The sequence below is a fragment of the Pan paniscus genome, chromosome 4, assembly GCF_029289425.2.
Source record: "Pan paniscus chromosome 4, NHGRI_mPanPan1-v2.0_pri, whole genome shotgun sequence".
Taxonomy (NCBI): domain Eukaryota; kingdom Metazoa; phylum Chordata; class Mammalia; order Primates; family Hominidae; genus Pan; species Pan paniscus.
The window spans coordinates 39,667,859-39,688,322 of record NC_073253.2 but is presented as its reverse complement, the minus strand read 5'-3'; the positions used below and the strand labels follow the sequence as shown (position 1 = coordinate 39,688,322).

Below are 20,464 nucleotides of genomic sequence, written 5' to 3'. Positions count from 1 at the left end.
TGCAAATAAGAGTTTCATGTGCTCTTATCTTCTATATCGTGACTCATGCTCCGATTTATTGTCTGACTTTAAATAAGTCAGTCACTTAATCTTTCTGCACTTAAGTTTTTAAAGCATGGAGTGGATCATCTATGCCTTGGGAATAATGTGTAGCATAAACTGAGGCAGCTGTTAAGCAGTTCGAAAGCTGAAAGCGATTTAAGTCTGCCCCCGCCCCCCCCCCCCGCCCTCCGCCCCGCATGTAGGGTCTTGTTGCTCTGTTGCACAGGCTGGAAGGCAGTAGTGCAATCACAGACCTCCTCAGGCTCAGGTGATCCTCCCACCTCAGCCTTCCCAGTACTCAAGCCTCTTAACGGGGCACACCATCCAAGGCTACTGGCTGGGACGGCCTTATTTCCTAAACCAGGCTTGGAAGCTATACACCAATTCATCAATATAGTGTTCATTCAGTCATTCTAGAACTATTTTCAAGGGCTTAACTATTTGCTAGGCATGTTCTAGATGTAGGGTTGGAGAGAACAAGACAACCCCTGTTCTGGTGGAACATTCTGTTGTGGTGGAGGGGTGATAGACAATAAAATAAGTAAGCAAATAAACGAATAAGATAATTTAAGGTAAGTGCAGTGAAGGCCATGAGACAGGGTAATGTGGTTGGAGTCAGGCTGCCTGGGACAATTCTATAACTTATAAAGCATGAGCAAGTGGTATAACTTTTGAAGATCTCAGTTTCCTCATCTGTAAAATGGAGGAATCATGCCTACATCAACAGATTATTTGTTTTATATAAACCCTAGGGCATTCTAATAGTTGGAGATCAAGCAAAGGAAAAAAAGCCAGTAGAAAAGACTAGAAAGCGAAAGTTGGTTTACCAGACCTCTAGAGAAGAACATGTTACATGGAGTGTGTGTTCCTCTGTGTCAAAGTTGCCAAGAGCTCAATGCACATGACGGAGGTATGATGACTGGGTTTTGGCAAGGCGGAGTGACCTCAACAAGAGCAGTTTCAGTAGAGGGGTGAGAAAGATGTCTGATTAGCATGGGTTGAGACAAGACTGTGAGATGAAGAAATGGAGACAGCAATTATAGAATACTTAAGTTTGGGGTAATGGAAAGTCGAAAAATGCAGCAGCAGTTGGAAAGGAAGCTGGGGTCAAGGGAGGGTTTTTTATGCATAGGGTATTATGGCATCTCAGTATTTTTGGAGGGGAGTGATCCACTGGAGAGAGATTAAGTGATCTAGAGGAAAGAAGAGATAATTTCCAGGAGATTGACATATGAAACACTTGAAAAGATAAAAGGGGATGGGATCCAGAGCCCAAGTGTAGAGGTTGGCCTTTCCTAGGTACAGGGATGCTTCATCCTGCATATATAAATGAAGGTAGGTTGGTAGACTCACCTAGGTGGGAAGATGTGGGAATTCGTGTCCTATTACTTCTGTTTTCACTATGAGGCAACGGTATTAACTGAGAATTAGGTGATGGTAGTGGGAGGAAGTAAATTAGGTAGATTAGTAAATTCAGATATTTGAGGAGAAAGGAAAGGATATGACATGTTGAAGAAGGGAAGACTAGGGAAATGTAGAGGCTAGCTAGTCGTGCTGAGATTAGTGGGGAAGAATTTAAGAGACCTGTTAGCATGTGTATCAGTCAGGACAAAGTAAGCTTTTCCTGCAGCAATAAATGACTCCTACATCTGAGTGACTGGACTTAAAAACGATCTATTTCTGACTGGGTGTGGTGGCTCACACCTATAATCCCAGCATTTTGGGAGGCCAGGTGAGAGGATCACTTGAGACCAGGAATTCAAGACCAGCCTGGACCACGTAACGAGACCCTGTCTTTACATTTAAAAGAAAGATATATTTCTTGTTCGTGTAGCATGTCCAAAATAAGTTGGCGAGGGTCTCTCATCTTCTTAGTCTCTCAGGAACCCAGGTGTCAAGGATCATAAAGGGGTTGAGATTTTACCCTACTTGTAATCTCACAAGTTAGCTTGCTAGGTGATAGAGATGCTGGCAGAAGACACTTTTGGATCAGAGATGATGAATTTCATTACTCATAGCAGTAGCAGTAGCCAGAGTGTTAGCATTTGTGTCAGTTCTCCAAGCCCCAATTCCCACAGGGAGATATAAAGATGCCAAATGACACCTGCACACACAGTGGGTTGTGTTACAGAAAAATCCTGCGCTTAGGGAACCCAAATCTTTTGTAATAGTCAATAAGCATGACTTACCATTGCTTTCTTCCAAGGCTGCAAGCAAACCTGCCCTTTGCTCCAGAGGAAGATATTATCTCTGTCTGTCAAGGCTTTTCACTATACAAACATCCTTGAAAAGGTAGTAAAGAGCAAAGCCAGTCAGTGCTTTTGCTTGTAAGATGTGCAGAAATGTGAGAGACCCAGGGAGAATTGTGTCCCAATACCAAGTTGATGGAGGTACCACCATCTTGTAACCCCTTCATTTAAACACATGGCTTCCAGTGTTGATAAGGCAGGGAAAAGAGACCTAGAAGGTGACACAGGCTTTTCACTGACTCAGCCTCAAAGTGACATGCCATCACTTCTGCTTTCAGTCCATTGGATACACCTCAACTATCCAGGCTGGGTTATGGGCTTACACATGTGACCAGGTAGAAGAGAAGAAGCAGATATTGATGAACACTAGCAATGTCTACTACAGTATGGCTGTGTGTTTTTCTCCAGTACCATTTAGCTGTTCAGGTACAGAAACAAAGCAAGTAGCAGTTGGATTTAATCTCAGAATTAGGATTCTGACCAACTAGTCTAATGGAGGAAAAGAATGGTGAGGGAGGTAAGTGTTTGCATAGAAGTGATTTCATAGGTAGACCATGTGCTATGGTCTGAATGTGCAAAATAAATTTCTGTTTTTTTAAAATTACTCAGTGTCAGGTATTTTGTTATGGCAGCAAAAACAGACTGGCACCATGGAATCTAAACATGGTAAGGAGGGAAGTAAGGACATAGAGATGAAGAATATGAAAAAGGGCTAGAACTGTGGACTGGAGGACTTCATAAGGTTGCAGAATTTCTGGACTTGGAGAACTAGAGCAGCTGAGCTGAATGGATGAGAAGTTGTGGTCAAAGAATAGGATTCTGGAAGTCAAGATTTCAGAGGTAGTGCAGTTTGAGGGATGATTAGTTCAGGAATGTGTCTCTGAAATTTGATGGCTAAGGTCAGATCTGGGGAAGATTATTAGAGGTGACAGAGTCAGGGAACTAAGAGGCCAAGGTGTTGGATTAATCATCTGTGAGGAGGTTGAAGTCACCTAGAATGGTGACAAGAGTAGGGGTAGGAACGAAGAGAAGGATCCAGGTAATAGAAAGAATGAACATGTGAATCTGCATGAGTCTGCTCAGGCTGCCACGACAAAGTACAGCAGACTGGATGGCTCAAACCACAGACACTTATTTTCTCACAGTTCTGGAGGCTACAAGTCCAACATCAAGATGTTGGAAAAGTTCAATTCTTCTTAGGCCTCTCTCCTTGGCTTATAGATGGCCACCTTCTCCCTGCCTTCACCTGGTCTTCCCTCTGTGTGTGTGTCCTAATCTCTCTTCTTATAGGGACACCAATCATTATCAGATTGGAGCCCATTCATATGACCTCATTTTACCTTAATTACCTCTTTAAAGGCCCTATCTCCAAATATAGTCAACATTCTGAGGTACTTGGGGTTAGGACTTTAACATAGGAATTTTGGAGGGACACAATTCAGCCCATAACAATATTTCCCAAGAAGATACTCCTTGGTTGGTCCTTGATTGGACTTGGCAGTATCCTGAAAGGTCTTTGCTTCGGCAAAAACTTGGGGAACATTGAATGTTATGATGGTACCATTTAAAAAACAAGGAAACCCTTAGGAAACTAATCCACAACACATCTACAGAAACCTCTCTTACGGTCCTTTCTGTTTGGAGATGGTATGTTATTGACTCCTACTTAACCTCAATTCTGGTCTTATCCCCTTATGTTGGGCTGTCCTCTGAGAGCCCTCTACTCCCCTACATAACAAAAAACTCAATAAACCCTGGAATCTTCTCTGTGATAGTTAATAAAGCCTACCATATGAATGTGTATATGTGTGTGAAATGTGATGTTTATAGTAGATGTCAATCTACTTCTATGTGTTTTTATGTAAATGAGAATAAAACATTTTAATCCCCTTTAACTTTGTGTCTGTATGTATGATGGGCTGCATTTTGAAATTTTCATGCGGGCCTGGCGTCGGTATAGAGTTCTGAAGACAACAGTTTCATCTCTGTAAGCTGTAGGAGCATTTGGACTCCTCCCTGCCTAATCTTGTACAAGGTTTTTTACAAACAATGCCCCCTGGGAAGTCTATGGCCGCCTTCTGACCTTCTAAGCCAGACACCAGGTTACTGACTTCAGGGTGGTCCTCATGAATAATGTTTTGTTTGGGGCCAAGAACATTTTTAAGGATGTGAAAGCGCTTGCAGCATGAGGAGAAAATGAAATCTTGATACTACAGTTTTGTAAGATATTGAAGCGAAGTTCCCATGTCTTAAATAAAACAGCAAAATGTGAAAGACTCAAAGCTGTTGTTACAAGGTTTGCCCTATGAAATATGCTTTCTCTTTGGCCTCCTTAAATTCCCTCAGTCATGCTTGCTTTGCTTTCTTTCAGTACTCCCAAATGAGAGAAGCTTTCAGAATGCTGCTAAAAGCAATAATTTGGATCTTATGGAGAAGCTGTTTGAAAAGAAGGTTAACATTAATGCTGTGAACAATGTGAGTAGAAGTCATAAATATGACAAGTGACTTCTCCCGTAATGGCTTGGATTTACACAGGACATCTGAAATAATAATAAAAATAAAAATCATGGTGCTGGCTGAGATAAGGGAGAGCTGCTTTGTTGGTAATCCCGGGGTGTTTAAGCTAAAAGGTGGAGTCAAACAGTGGAAGAGGCTCTGGGTGTTTTAATTCCTCTTCCAAGAAGGGGAGTGCACAGAATCTTCATGCCTATCTGTTCAAAGTCTGTGGGTGGGCAGTAAAGCCAGCTGTCAGGGTTGCAGGCCCGGACTTGGTCCTGAATTGTCGCCTGTGGATCAGTTTGGCCTCACACATTCTGGAAAGGCAGAACATTTTTTTGCTGTACAATCTGGGTTGTTTTCTTGCCAATGATGTCCTTTGTGGTTCTGTTTTTCCAAATTTAAAAATCTAAAGAGGCGTGTGGATTTTCATTATACTGGTTTTGAAATGTAGTGCGTCTCCCTCTTGGGCAATGAGGCCTTATCTAAAACCTGGCTCTTACTTGTTCTTTAAGTGCCTGGGTTTTAGCGGAGGGAAAGTCCACTGCCATAAGTTTGGATTCTTTACTGCTTGCTTTTGTGAGGATTTCCTGATAGTCCTTTGAGGCCAGGTTTATCAAAGTGAAGGTTGGAGGCTGTGTCAATTGCTTAGGACAATTTGTGGAGTGGTTCAAGGTGGGTGTGGCAGAGGTGGATTTAATGGTATACGAAGCATAAGCTTCAGGGCCCTTGCTTGTACAGGCCCCTTGTAAGGCACTGAGAGGGCTCTAGTAATATGTTCCTATGACTATATGATTTTGTAAAATCTGAAAAAATGTAAGGCATTTTAACTGCAATTATTTAAGCTTTCTGACTCTGGCTTTAAGGAAGACTCCCTAAATAGTCTAAACTCAGGTTTCACAAAACCTGTGTCTGTCGCAGGCAGTAAGGTCCTAGAAACTGAAGCTACAGAATCTGAAATCATGTCCCACGTGCAGTGGAAGAATGTTGTGCATGTGGCGGCAGTGGGGGGGTGGTGTGGCTTTGTGCTTATGTGTGGGGATAAGTGTGGGGATTGGTATGTCTGTGTATAATGTGTGTGTGTGATGTGTTATAGGTGTATATATAGTGCTCATGTTCCATAGATATCCTAGAATAGGAAAGCAGCAACATTTTGTAGCGTAACAATTTTAGGGACAAAAAAAAAAAGAAAGGAATCAAGAAAGGAAGGAAAGGCAGAAAGGAGAAAGGATGGAAAAGAGGAAAAAGAAAAGAAATAAGCAAGTCTCTTTGAAGGGAATATTTGTATAGTTTCAAAAATATTTATGGATAGATATCTTTGAAGATTATTATGACCATGGAAGGTTAACTGTGGGAGTAAGTGAAGCAATAATCACTTTTCCAAGTAGCAGGAAATAGATTCTCTAGTATACTATTCAAAACATTTAACATTTTTCCATATACAACTTTCTGTTATTTTAAACTTTTTCTTAATATTAACGTACTTGGGAGAGATACTACAATCTGATATACTTTAACTTGCAGTGTGGCAAGTTATTATAAACTCCTAATGAATTGTATTATACTTTCTAATGACATCTGTTTACTGTTTACAGCAAATTGTTGACATGGTTACTTGTAGAGTTCCTTAAAACCAGCGATGATGGAGATTTTAAAAATATAAGTAATTTTATTGAATTATCTTGGGTGCAATTTTGGCTTACATCCTTATTCACAAGTAAAATTAATAGTGGAGCTTATAAGCCCATATTTGACATAGTAGAGCAAAGCTCCAGATTTCAGACAAAGTCATAATAACTGATGGGTTTTTTTGTTTTGTTTTGTTTTGTTTTGAGATGGAGTCTTGCGCTGTCACCGAGGCTGGAGTGCAGTGGTGCAATCTCAGCTCACTGCAACCTCCACCTCCTGGGTTCAAGCAATTCTCCTGCCTCAGCCTCCCTAGTAGCTGGGATTACAGACGCACGCCACCACACCCGGCTAATTTTTGTATTTTTAGTAGTTACAGGGTTTCACCATGTTGGCCAGGCTGGTCTCAAACTCCTGACCTCAGGTGATCCACCTGCCTTGGCCTCCCAAAGTGCTGGGACTACAGGCATGAGCCACCATGCCCAGCCATAACTCATGTTTTGTTGAACTTATTTTATCACTGGTTTAGCTATTGTGAAAGTTTTCAGAATCAAAATGGAGTCACCGATATTAAGAAAACCTTGACAAATAGAGCTGGGGAAGGCCATGAATACAGGGTTCTCATGCTTGTATACCTGATAACAAAAACTACCACAAAAGACTGCAAAACCCACAACCTTGCACAAAAGCCATCACAACCTTACACAGAAAATATTCTGCAAGGACATCTGCGCAGCAACTGCCTGTCTAATCTAAGACTGGCGTCAGCTTGTTGTTGAACTTTGTAGCAAAGGATAATTATTTCAAAACAATTATGTAATCCTCATTTTTTCCTTTAAAAACCTTTGTCTTCTTTTACTTCCCTAAATACACACATAGTTTTACTATGACATGCATATTCCCGTTGCAATGCTTTATTCCCAAATAAATATATTTTCTTTTGAGACTATCTCTTATTATTTAGGTTGATGCTACCAAGAAAATCAAATATTTAAATGGTTCTCATTTTTTTATTATTTATGTATAACAAAGAATAGTAAAGCCATGCCCAGACATCTTATTTGGGAGCAAAAGCAGTGTCTAGAATATGGGGAATATGACACATATCACTTCCGAGCATAACTTCCATTATCTGAAATGTATTAGACTGTCTCTGGGTATCCCAGGAGCATCATGTTGACTTTCCTTTGGAGCAAGATAGTCATAGCTTTCTTTCTCTGCCTTCTGTCTTTCTTTCCTTCCTCCTTTCTTCACTCCTTTTATCCCTTCCTCCCTTCCTTCTTCCTTTCAGAAGGAATTTATTGGCTTCAGTAAAATTTACAGTCCAAAAACTTAGAGAAGAACGAACACAAGTGGATTGAATATCTAGGAAAATTTCCGCTATGCATTATTAGTATATTCTAAGCAGAAAAATTTACCATTATTAATGATTGCATAAGGGGGGAATCCAACTTTTACTTTCTAAACAAAACCCATTATATTGCTACAACATAATGCTACAATACAGTACAATATAAGCTGAAACAAGAATTTCATCTTGCGGCGTGTCCTTCAGTGGACTGCCAAATTCTCTGATGTTATCTCATAATGAAGGCAGAATTCGGCTGGACACAATTCTCATAACTTTCAAAGGTAAAGGCAAAGAGTGGAGCCAAACAATCAAAATAGAAACACTTGATAGAAAAGTGTGGCCATTCAAGAAACAGGAAACCTAAAATCACTGAATAATGATCAGATGACTAAAAACATAAATTATGCTTCCTCAGATGAACCGCACAGCCCTGCATTTTGCAGTGGGGAGAAATCATTTATCTGCAGTGGATTTCTTGCTTAAACACAAGGCCAGGGTGGATGTTGCTGATAAGGTAAGCTCATCTTGAGTAGAACAAGTTGCAGCATAACCAATGTACAGGGAGAATCTGATCATTCCAGTTAGACATCTTTTCTTCACATACACACAAAATATTTTAATTGGCAGTGTTCGATTTGGAAATTGTCTCTTCATAGAGAATATACATATATGTGCTCTTTGAATTTAGGGACTAAATTGTTTCCCCTTTACCTATGGGACCTGGGTTTTTGCTTATTTTCTCATATTGACTTTATGGCCAATAGCATGCATTTGTAAAAGCAAGATCATTGTCCAGAGTATAATCTGGAATGTGGAAGACAGAAGCTAACTGGCCCCAGAGACATCAAATATTGACTTTGCTCTATGAACTCTGATAATAAATAGGTGTATTAAACAGCTCAGGGGTAAGCCCAGGAGCACACACACAAATTTATGCCATCACTTTCTCAGGCTCCATCGTCTCCATGATCAGCTCCCCTACATTTTCCAGCTCCCCACCCTCTTTTCCTGGTCCTCTGTCTGGAAAGCCAAGGCTGTGGTCTCCCCGCTCTGCTGTGTACTTCCCACAAATAGGTCTGCCTCCAGGACCAAGTGGGGGAGGGTAACAAGAGAACATTTGGATTCTCCCTCCACGCTGCTTTATGACCACAGTTCCTCTGGTCAGAGAGAAAGATTCCCCTATGTCAGAGTTTAAGGTGCTTGCCCAGCCACTGCTGCTACCCCTACCACTGTCAAGTTGTAGCTGTGGGAGTGGGGCTTGGCTTGGGGGAGGGGGCAGGGCCAGTAGAGAAAAATGAGGCAGAGAATTTCCCCTACCTTCTCTGTTCTATAGGAGCTCCCTTCTCCTCTTTAGACCAGAATGAGAGAGCTTCTCTTGGAAATCTTTCTGACTGTGCCCAGGGCACAGTTCCATGATTTGCACTGCCTTGAGTCCAAGTTGGAAGGTATGGAAGGAAAAGAAAAATCAGGAAAGTCACTGCAGGATTGTCCTTACTTTGAGTTCTGATTTTTTCCCCCATCCACCTGATACCATTTACAGAGTCCTCAGCTGTTCCATGCATTCCTTTTTTCTTTAATTTTAATTTAAAATTTGTGTGGGTATATAGTAAGTGTACGTTCCATGCATTCTTTCCAGAGATTTTATTTGTTTTGGTGGCAGAGACAGAGTGGATTGTGCTTACTTCGTTTTAACAAGAACCATAACCCCAAATCTCTAACATACCAAAGTAGAGGGAATCATACAGCAAACACCTATGTATCCATTGCCCATATTAGATTGCATCTTTTCTTTTAAACAGAATATCTGAGGATTGCCATGTTTCTAATATGTTAAATACAGGACTGGTTTGTGTCAGAGTGCAAATCAATTATTCCTGAAATGATGGAGAGATATTTCACCAACTTGTTCTCCTTGAGGTTTTTCTAAACATCTATTTGTATTACCTTGTCTCTGAAGCATGACTATTTCTCTTAACTTGGCCTGAAGATTGAAATAATGTCAGGTGGGAAATATAGTAATTCCTGGTGTGTCTCTTTTTCCTGCTTTGAAGGTTTCACTAAGTTAAATATATTTATAACTAATTAAATCATCTACAGTGGCATTACTCTGTAACTAGTAAAATGTTTTTCATAATTCAACCAAGGTCATGTTTGACCCAATCTGGCAGCTTCTTTATCTGAATGGTGAGCCTTGAGTTTGACTTCTTCTGAGTTCTAACACCATTTGCAAAGAGCCAACAGTTGATCCCCTTCACCATCAATATTTATTCAGTGGCTGTTGTGCATATGTCTCAGTGTCAACTACTGAGGATTCAATTAGACAGAAGTCCTTGCTATTTAAAGTGTAGTCCCAGGACTTGAAGCATGCACATCACCTGCAAGCTTGTTAGAAATGCAGGATCTCAGGCCCCACCCCAGGCCTTAATCAGAATCTGCATTTTAAAAAAATTCCTAGGTGATTGTTTTTGGGAAGCACTGGTATGAGATAGAGTCATGGCTTTGCAGGGCCTACAGTCTATCTGGGGAGCAAGGACAGAGACTGTACCAGCTGAGTACCACTCAAGGCACTGCATGCTAGGGACCAAAGTGAGCAGCAACCCCGAGTCCTGGGAAGAGGCAGACTGGATAAATGGAGGCTCTTACTCCAGACAGGAGTAAAGAATCCCAGGTGGGTGCAAGTGGTGCTCAGAGGATAAAAACATCTGCTGACAACGCTTCTTACCTCTGGGAAGCTCCTAACATGGAAGTGTTCCCCAGAGGAAATTATTGGCCTCACCTATGACGAGACTGGCAATGAGGACAGGTTATCAGTGACTATTGAGCAATGTACACTTTACAGAGCTTCGTGAGCCAACTGTGAGTGTAATTTGTGATACATGGTCTTAAGTAGTCTCAGGCATGCCAGTTTCATATCAGAAGAATTTCTTTTATGGAGGTTCTTCTCGGGGAGTTTACACCTGTGAGCGGTGATTCATTGCCTCTGAGGAACAATGGCTCCACTCTGAGTTTGTGGTTTTAGAGACTCAAGTTGATTGCAGCTTGAATTCCCAGCTTTTAGATTTTATGATCGGAGCTTCGAATTTTAAAATGTAGGCTGCTTTGAAATTAGGAATTACCTTTTAGGGAAAAATAGATCTCCTATCAAAGAGTGATTTGTCACCTGTCTCAAATATTTCTGGTGGTTTTTTTTTTTCTTTTTGAGGTGGAGTTTCACTCTTGTTGCTCAGGCTAGAGTACAATGGCGCAATCTTGGCTTGCCACAACTTCCTTTTCCCAGGTTCAAGCGATCCTCCCAAGTAGCTGGGATTACAGGCATGCGCCACCACGCCTGGCTAATTTTGTATTTTTAGTAGAGATAGGGTTTCTCCATGTTAGTCAGGTTGGTCTCGAACTCCTGACCACAGGTGATCCACCCGCCTTGGCCTCCCAAAGTGCTGGGATTACAGGCAGGAGCCACCGTGCCTGGCCTTCTGGTCTCTATTTGAAAGCAGATTTAGTATTACTAAATATAGAGCGCTGACTTGTAGGGAACTCCAAATTAAGAGGTGGAATTGTGTTTAGGGAACATGTTTTGAAGAACCTCAAGTAGTCAGTCATTGTTCATCATTTCTCTTTGGAACAAAAGAGTCCAGAAATGAAGAGTCTTCTCATGCTGGAATTGTAAACCTACAAATGGACTAACTCACCATCTAGAGTGATAGCTGAAATATAAATTTGATAGGATATGCACATTAAGAGTGGGGTTTCTCAACAGTGGTGCTATTGACATTTTGGGCCCGATAATTCTTTGTCGTTGGGGCTGCCCTGTGTATTGTAGGATGTTTAGCAGTGTCCCTGGCCTCTATCCACTAGGTGCCAATATTAACCTCCCCCCACCCACGGCATGACAGTAAAAAATATCTCCATACATTTTTCCAAATGTTTCCTGGGGGCAAAATCACCCCCAGTTGAGAATCACCAGTTTAGAGTTATGCCTCAATAATTTGGGACTTGCTGTTTTACTCTCCCAACATGAATTCTACTGAGAATAAGAGAATACATTAATGCAACTTGGGGGCAGCCAAAATAAATGCCAAAAGGCTTATGCACTTTACAAATAGAAGTGTACTGCAGGCCCTCATTCCTTAGTCATTTACTCATACTGTGTACATCTAACAAACAGTTTCCAGATCACAAACACAACTGATTAGAAAAGGCAAATAAAATGTAGTGTGAGAGCTTCCTTTGGGTAGGCACTTGTACTGAGGAAATGGATTACTTTTTCATGGAGCTAAAGGAAACAGAAAAACAGACATTTGAGTTTGCAGATAAGGAAGCTGAAGCTGAGAGTTAGAACTAAGTTCACCAAGATCCCCGTACTTGAAAGTGATAGAAAGTGACCAGAATTTGAGATTAGTTCTGCTTGATCCTGAAGATCAGGCTCATAGTGTCTGCCCTATCCTGCTTCTGTAACTTAGGGCCCGGGGTGCAGATGCATTTTTTTGCTTATTTCCCTCGAATCTCACCTCCCTAAAATAACCAGTGTTAACTGCTGGCTATGCTTCCTTCCACACTTTTCTCCTTATTTGGTAGACAAGTCAGCATACAACTGCCCACAGCATCCCTACAGGTCACTAAGTCCTGGTCTCTTTCAGTCTCACAACTTTGTGCACACGTGTTTGCACACAGACAAATCTAAATAATTTTGTGTAAATAAAATATTTTAAGTAGCATCTATATAAATGAGATCCTTTTTATAACTTGTGTTTTTTTCACCTGCGTGTACCCTCTCCTCCTCTGGTAACCATACTTAACAATCTGAGATATGTGTGTTTATTTCTGTACTTTTCTCTTGCTCACATAGTCATATCTATATTGATCAATCGACCTACCTACCCACCAACCCACCTATAGATAGATATAGATATATACATATACATGTATGGGGTTTTGTTAATCACTCCTTTTTAACAAATGGGATTATATCATATTTATTGTCTTATCTTATTTTCCATATTTAGCAAAGCTCATGGAAATGTTTCCAAGTCAATTGTTGTAGCACCAATTCATTATTTTTAATGCTTGCATTATATAGTCTGACTATTCCATAACTTATTTAGCATTCCTATGTTGATAGGCTTTTATCTTGCACCCAGTTTTTAGTATTACAATTACTATCCTTATATATATAGAATTAGGTACTGACATTTTTATTTTCATGGGATGGATTCCCAGGAGTGGGATTGCTGGTTGTATTTTTAATTCTGATAGATATTGCCAGATACTTAAACAATAATCATTTCCATTTCCTTTCTTTGTCCATTTTTCTGAGTTTGTCTTTTTCTCCTCCATATGTAAGTTGCTTCATGCATTAGAGAATAACCATTTATCTTTATTAAAGATACATTTTAAAAAATCTGTCATTTTTAATTGACTTTATTATCTATCTGTTCTAACTCTGGATTAAGAGACTATACATTATAGTCTGGGTTTTATTCTAATATATTTATTGTTTGTGTGCTATTTTGTGAGTATGGTATGATATAGCTTTTCATTTTATTTTCTTCCAGATGGAGAACCACTTGTGCCTGTATCACTTATTAAGTATAACCATTTTTCCCCATAGAACCGAAATATCACTTTTGCTGCATATTAAATTCTCTATTTCTTAGTTTTCAACAATCTAGTATTAATTTGGCCTTTGTTGATGAGGCAGTATATGCTGCAGCTTGTCAGAGTGATAGATTCTCTTTTTCTGTCTTCTTGGGGAAGCACGGCTTGACAGTAATTCACCTTGCAGCCTGGTCTGGGAGCCTTGAGGTCATGCTCATGCTGGTTAAAGCTGGAGCAGACCAGAGAGCCAAGAATCAGGTAGGTATGTGGGTCACAACCTGGACAAAAGCTCTTACCTCACCATTGCAGGAGAGAGGAAGTTCTGAGGTCACTGTCTATCTCCCCCACCCCTGGTTCTCTTCAGGATGGAATGAACGCCCTCCACTTTGCCACTCAGAGCAATCATGTGCGCATCGTGGAGTATCTTATTCAAGATCTGCACCTCAAGGACCTGAACCAGCCTGATGAGGTGTGTTCACTTTGGTTGTGTAGGTCTTGCATACACCCCTATGAAATTTCACTTTCTTCCTGCCTCTGGTACAGCTGTGAAAGCAGCCAGCACAGACAGACCCGGCCCTGTAGCCAGCTCCTCCATCACCATGGCAGACCACAGAACCAAAGAGGAGTGTTGGTATTAGTGGTGGTCCTGGCCCCTGCTTGTAGGGAGAACAGGAAATGTTGAGGAAGCAGCCAGATTCCTTCTTCCCATTCTACTCCCTCATCCTGGCCAGAGTGTGGATAGTATCCTATCCCCTCTAGTAATCAGAATGTGTACCTAAATTTTATTTTATTATACTTGGCCTTTTGGGAATATATTTGACCCAAAGCTATACAGTAATGAGCCTTGAAAGACAATGCAGTTTTACTGCATTTGTCAATATTCTTTTCTTTACATAAGGAGATATATAACAATACCAGCTACTACTTAACGAGTATCTATTAATGTAGGTACAGAGGAAAGCTATTTACATACATTATTTCAGTAAGAGGTCTTGGGCCTGGCACCTACCAATGCTCAACAAATCATTGCTGAATGAATGAATGATCTCATTAACCCCTACAATAATCCTATAAGGTAGAAAATATTTTGCTCATTTGTAGAGGAGAGGAAGTTGAGACTTAGAGAGACCAAACACCTGATCAAAAGTCTCACAACTAAAAAGTGAGAGCCAGGACTTGAAGCCTGGTCTGGCTGAATCCAGCCTTCATGCTGTGCTGTCTCCCTCCTCAGACTAACAGTGGGTATTGGTCATGTCAGGGACTGTCCTTCCCCCGGAATATCTCCCTCTAGGCCTTTTTTGTTTGTTTGTTTTGTTTTCTTCATACAGGAGTAGCTTTTGTGCACTTGGCATTTTTATTTCTCAGCAGTAGAATATACTTCATGAATGGGATTTCCTTTTCTCTGTGCCACCAGAATACTACACCATAAAAGTTTCTTTAGAAGCTGGTCAGTAATAGTCACTTCATTTCACCTGTTTTTAAAAATTTTGACATTTGTTTTCTGACCTTAATCTTAAAAACAACAATATTAATGATAAGAAGTATTTCTTCAAATTAGGTCTATAAACTTCTTTGACTTCCTGTACATATGATTAAACAACTATACATTTGCAGCTTAGAGGAAGACAGACTTGGGCTGTGGTCTGGTTAGTACCACCGTGCACTAGCTGTGTGGTTTTAAGCAAGCTCTTCAGTTTCTGAAACCCCCAGTTTCTCCATCTATACAATGGAAACAATAAAATCTACTTTATGGTAACAACAAGGGTTGATAGGAGAAGTCTTGTCCCACATATTTTTTTTTTTAATCAGCAAACCTCCATTCTTTGATATATAATGATTGACATTTCCTCAATCTTATGTAAAAGTACCTATGCAAATGCGCTTCGTGGTAAGCCATTCCATAACCCCCTTTCGTTTATGCCATTCCTATGTAGCAATATTGTAATAGCCACTGCTGAGATGCTTAAATGAGCTAATGACTATAAAGCACTTAGCAACAAGCCAGGTACATTGTAAGTGCTCACTGTTGTAACAATTGTTATAGGATAAAATATCCTATCTGATTTTCTCAAAGTGACAATCATAGTCAAATGCTATTTAGTATCAGAATAAGGAAGTTGAATCTTCCTAATTTTATCCATGCCAAATAGAGGTGTGGCCAATGAATGAATTCCATTCAGTTCAGTTCAGCAGATATTTGTTGACGGCCTGTTATGCATAAGACACACAGTTATTTTCCCCTTCAATGTGCCCTGATTGCTTCCATGAGAGGTGGTAGTGTGTGGGAAGGATCAGGCAGGCTGATGGGGTTCAGAAACCAAAGCAGGTTTGCGGGGAGCCTTCCCCACTTCTTGAGTTTCTGCTGGCCAGCAGCCTTCCTGTCCAAAACTCTTTTCAACTGATTCTGGGCATGTCCTCTTCTCTCACCTTCTTCCTTCTCTATCTGTTGGGAAAAAGGGTTGGCAGCAAACTGCAGAGAGTAATGTCCAGCTGCAAGATCTTAAATTGAGTTCAGAGACATACAAGGAATGAGCAAATAATGAGTCCACTGGGTCATCTAGGGAAAGAAGACTCTTTGAGTCTGAGCCCAACTTTAGTCTCTTAAGAAAACTAAATTGATGAATAGAAAACACACACAAAATATCTACTTTTTTTCTAAGATCTGTGAGTGGGTCATACCTGTTGACAAAAGTCAGTTGGAATGGTAGTTGCCAGGAGCTAGGAGGAAGGGAAAGTGGGAATTATTGTTCAATGAGGACAGAATTCCAGTTTTGCAAGATGAAAAGGGTTATGGAGATGGATGGTAGTGATGGCTAGACAACCATGAGTATACTTAATACCACTGAGCTATACACTTAATAATGGTTAAGATGATAAATTTAGTTATGTGTACTTTACCATAATAAAAAAAATTGTGGGGGGAAATGCCAGTTGCAACTGGGATCAGAAGCTCAGGGTCTATTGATTTACTGCTGGGTTTCTCATTTGCATCTGCTTAAAGGTATTGTGGAGTTTGTGAAATATATTTGATATTTAAGGCATCTTCACCTTCACAGTGTTACTCTCTTGCCTAGTTTCTTATCAACAGAAAGTGATTGAGAGCTTGTGTACCTGCCAGGTTTGGTAAAATCCATCTCTTTGGTCTGGAGGGAACTCCAAAAGCTAACAAGGAAAGCTTTCCTGGAAGGAGGCCCTTAAAACAAAATGGATTTAACTAGGCCAGGGGGAATTTGGGTGGGGAGAGATGGAGGTTGCTGGGAAACCTTCTGAGATTTCCCCCAGCTCCACAGCCATAAAAATCATTGAGGCCTTTCCAGGGGAGAGAGATTAGAGCAGCCAGGAGTTATGAATAAAGTATAGATATTTTGAATCTACATGTAAATGTCCATCTGGTGATCAAAAATAAATACTCAGACTAACATGTTTGGGGAGGGAGAGAAATAGAAAGGCCTCACACGCCATTCATATATTTGTTGAATATTTACAAGAATTTGGTGGTACAATGTTGGGTTGGTTTCAGCTACGAATATGGTAGACTTCCATTGGTTTAAAGTCTCTGGAAGTCAAAATGCAAAGAAGCTTCTTTTTCTGGGAGGGAGGGGATAGTGAGTAGAAGGGGACTTGAGAAGACACCTGTTTTCTTATATAGACCCAAGGCAACATTTAACAACTTTAGATTTCATCAAATCTATTGTTTCCTGTCTGTGAGGGGAGAACTAACCCAGTCTCCCACCCCACCAGTGCCACTTTTTCATATTTAACACACTGCTTTTTTTTTTTTAACCTCATGACACATATTTTTTTACCTCTGAAATTTCTAGTTATTCAGGGTTTCCTCTGCCTCAAGTGCCTGATCCCGGGGTGATGGGAAATGTTGTAGGCAGGAACATGCACTGGAGGCCCACCAGCGCCTCTCCTCAGGGGCTCCTAAGAGCGACACATCTCAGGGATCCCTGTGGTAAAGGAAGGTCAGGTTGAACTTTGGATACCCACTTAATGGCTATTTATGAAATTTTTGCTGAATTTGATAACATCAAATTTGATTACTTCATCTTCTCAATAAACTTAAAAATAATTTATAATAAACAATCCCAATCCCTCAGACTTAACATGCAAAAAAAAAAAAATTAAATGCATTGAGTTAAAACATATCAGGTTAGCCAGGCACAGTGGCTCACACCTGTAATCCCAGCACTTTGAGAGACAGAGGTGGGAGGATCTCTTGAGCTCAGGAGTTTGAGAACTAGCCTGGGAAGCATGGTGAAAACCTGCCTTTACAAAAAATACAAAACATTAGCTGGCGTATGGTGGTGCGCACCTGTGGTCCCAGCTACTCGGGAGGCTGAGGTGGGAGGATCACTGGATCCCAGGAGGTGGAAGCTGCAGTGAGCTGAGATCATGCCACTGCATTTCAGCCTGGGTGACAGAGTAAGACCCTGTTATAATTAGGTTAAATAGACATCGAGTTAATAGAGGAAAAAAAGAACAGGAATCTTGGACCCTTCTTCTTTTAGTACTTAAACGGGCAGGATCCTGAGCCAGGGAGTCTTTGCGATTTGCCCAAGGCCTGGAGCCCAGGGCTCTGACACCAAGCTCCACCATCCTCCTGGCTGGAAAAGCTTCCTGCCTTCCAAGTAAGGGAGGTCCTATGAGACTGCCCTGGATAGAGGCCTATTTGAATGTGATGAAAAAGGATTGGGTAGTTAAAAAAATTAAAGGACATGATAAGAAACTATATTGTTTAAAAACCACATATATCTTTGAAATTCCTGTTATTTTGTCTAATAATATGTACTCAATGAGAGAAAAGATTTATATCTCATTATGCTATAATCTCATCTTTCTTTATGCTACCTTTTCATATATTTATTACAGATTATTTTAAATGTCTTTACTTTGTGTAATTTTGCTTTTACATCTTTTTCCTGGACGATAACTGTTTTAAAGGGCTTCCAAAGTTCAAACTAATAGTGTTTCCATGGAAAGGAAAGATGTTTCATCTGTGGTAACTGTAGTCTTTTCTCAACCTCCCATCTCTTAGCAGGTGAAGCTTTCTTTCACTCTGTTATCTATGCAGTAATGCAAAGCTTTGTAGCAACCACGGGTAAAAGAAAAGCGCCATTTTAAAGTTGAACAGATTAGTATTGTTACCAAACTGATAAATATGTATTAGTTAGAATTCTTTCTGTTGTAAAGACAAAAATCCATCTTGATCGAGATTAAGCAAAGAAGGTAATTTATTAACTTCGAACTAAAGAGTTTGAGGGTGTATCTTGCCAGCTTCAGGCATGGCTGGACCCAGCTCTTTTTCTTTCTTCATTTCTTAGCTGTCTGCCTGTCGGCATTATTCATAGGTATACTTTTCATATAGTAGGAAAGATAGCTGTTGGCAGCCTCAGGTTTAATATCCTTATGGATTTCAATCCATAAGAAATAAAAATAATAATCTGTCATTAAATGTTTACATATAAATCTCAGGAACAACTCTGGCCCTACCTGAATCATATGCCCAATCTCGAACCAATCACTGTGACGACAGGGTTATGTAATCACTTCATGTGGCAGAAGGCAGGCAGGTAAGGCCTGGAAATGGACAGCACAAAATGGGCTAAATGACAGGGTGTGTGTACGTATGTGTGGTTGTTCTGCAAAGTAAAATGAAAGTGCTGTTACTAGAAGAAAGGTAAATATAAAGGCAAAGCAACAAATGCCACACTAGGGCACAAGACCTTCATGTATTATTTGTGGTCTCTGTGCATAAAGAGCTAACAAAAGCACTTACCTTCTGCATGATAATTTAAATTTTGATTAACTTTTTGCCTCTGTGTCCTTGCAAACTAAATAAAGATAGATTATTAACTATGTTACTAAGCAGCATAGATTGTGATAAAATTACCTCTAATTGGTAAATTCCATCTAGACTGGGAAGAACTACAGATGAATTATAAATTCCAGAAGGGGAAACCATCTTTTGGGCTTCTCTGAGTGCAGTGACTCTTGGAACTAGGCATCTCTCTCATGGGGACCCTGAAAGCTGTGCCTAAGGAGTTATTCAGGAGATATTTATTCTTGTGGGGCATGAGCCTTCTAAGCCAGGATGGCTCCGACCCATCCAATGTGGATCTTGTCACTTTGCAACTAAGCGCTCATCTGGGGGTCCAAAGACAATACCTCCTGGACAGCTAGGTGGACCATGTCATGAAGAGAAACAGCTGATAGATACTGACAAGCTGTAATTTGTGCCCACATCTTCTGAGAAGACTGGTGCCAGATGTTGCCTGTGATAATTTTATGAGTCTGAAATGTTTACTTGAACCTTAAAAGACTCACTGGTAGGCTAGGCGCGGTGGCTCACACCTGTAATCCCAGTACTTTGGGAGGCCGAGGCAGGGGGATAACATGAGGTCTGGAGTTTGAGACTAGCTTGGCCAACATAGTGAAATCCCGTCTCTACTAAAAATACAAAAAATTAGCTGGGCATTGTGGTGCGCGCCTGTAATCCCAGTTACTTAGGAGGCTGACGCAGGAGACTTCCTTGAACCCAGAAGGCAGAGGTTGCAATGAGCCAAGATTGTATCACTGCACTGCAGCCTGGGCAACAGAGCAAAACTCTGTCTCAAAAAAAAAAGAAAAAAAAGAAAAAGAAAAAAAGACTCACTGGTGGACATTGAAGTTGCTCATAATTCTCTGACATAGGCAGTTGATTTAAGGAAGCCATCTAGTCAAAGGTGACAGAAACTCAACCCAAACTATACTAAGGAAAGGAATTTATTGGCTCATTCAATTAAAAATCTAGCCATGGATTCAGGTATGTCTGAATGCAGGAGATCAAATGATGTCAGCAGGGCTCTTTATCTCTTCCTAGTTTTCAACTCTGCTTTTCACTGTGCTGACTTCATTCTTAGGCAGGGTCTTCTTATCAGGTGGCAAAGAGGACTACTAACAGCTAGCTGATGGCTCTAGAATAAAAATAGGATATGCCAAAAAAATATCTCATGGTTGGCTCTCATAGGCCTAGCATGTGACCATCCCTGAACCAAGCACTGTGGCCAAGGGATAGGTGGTAGAAGAGGCAGGAGCCTATAATTAACAGCTCCACAAAATGAGC

The 20,464-nt window shown here is 40.6% G+C and overlaps 1 protein-coding gene across 1 annotated transcript in view; it reads left to right on the top strand.

Annotated features, from left to right (window-relative positions):
* The window catches only part of ANKDD1B (ankyrin repeat and death domain containing 1B), a 66,097-nt gene that overhangs the window by 12,456 nt on the left and 33,177 nt on the right, over window positions 1-20,464 (top strand). The window contains exons 2-5 of the mRNA XM_063604430.1: window positions 4,663-4,766; window positions 8,180-8,278; window positions 13,516-13,614; window positions 13,721-13,825. Of these exons, the coding sequence (XP_063460500.1) occupies window positions 4,663-4,766; window positions 8,180-8,278; window positions 13,516-13,614; window positions 13,721-13,825 (407 nt within the window). The remainder of the gene's footprint in view (window positions 1-4,662; window positions 4,767-8,179; window positions 8,279-13,515; window positions 13,615-13,720; window positions 13,826-20,464) is intronic.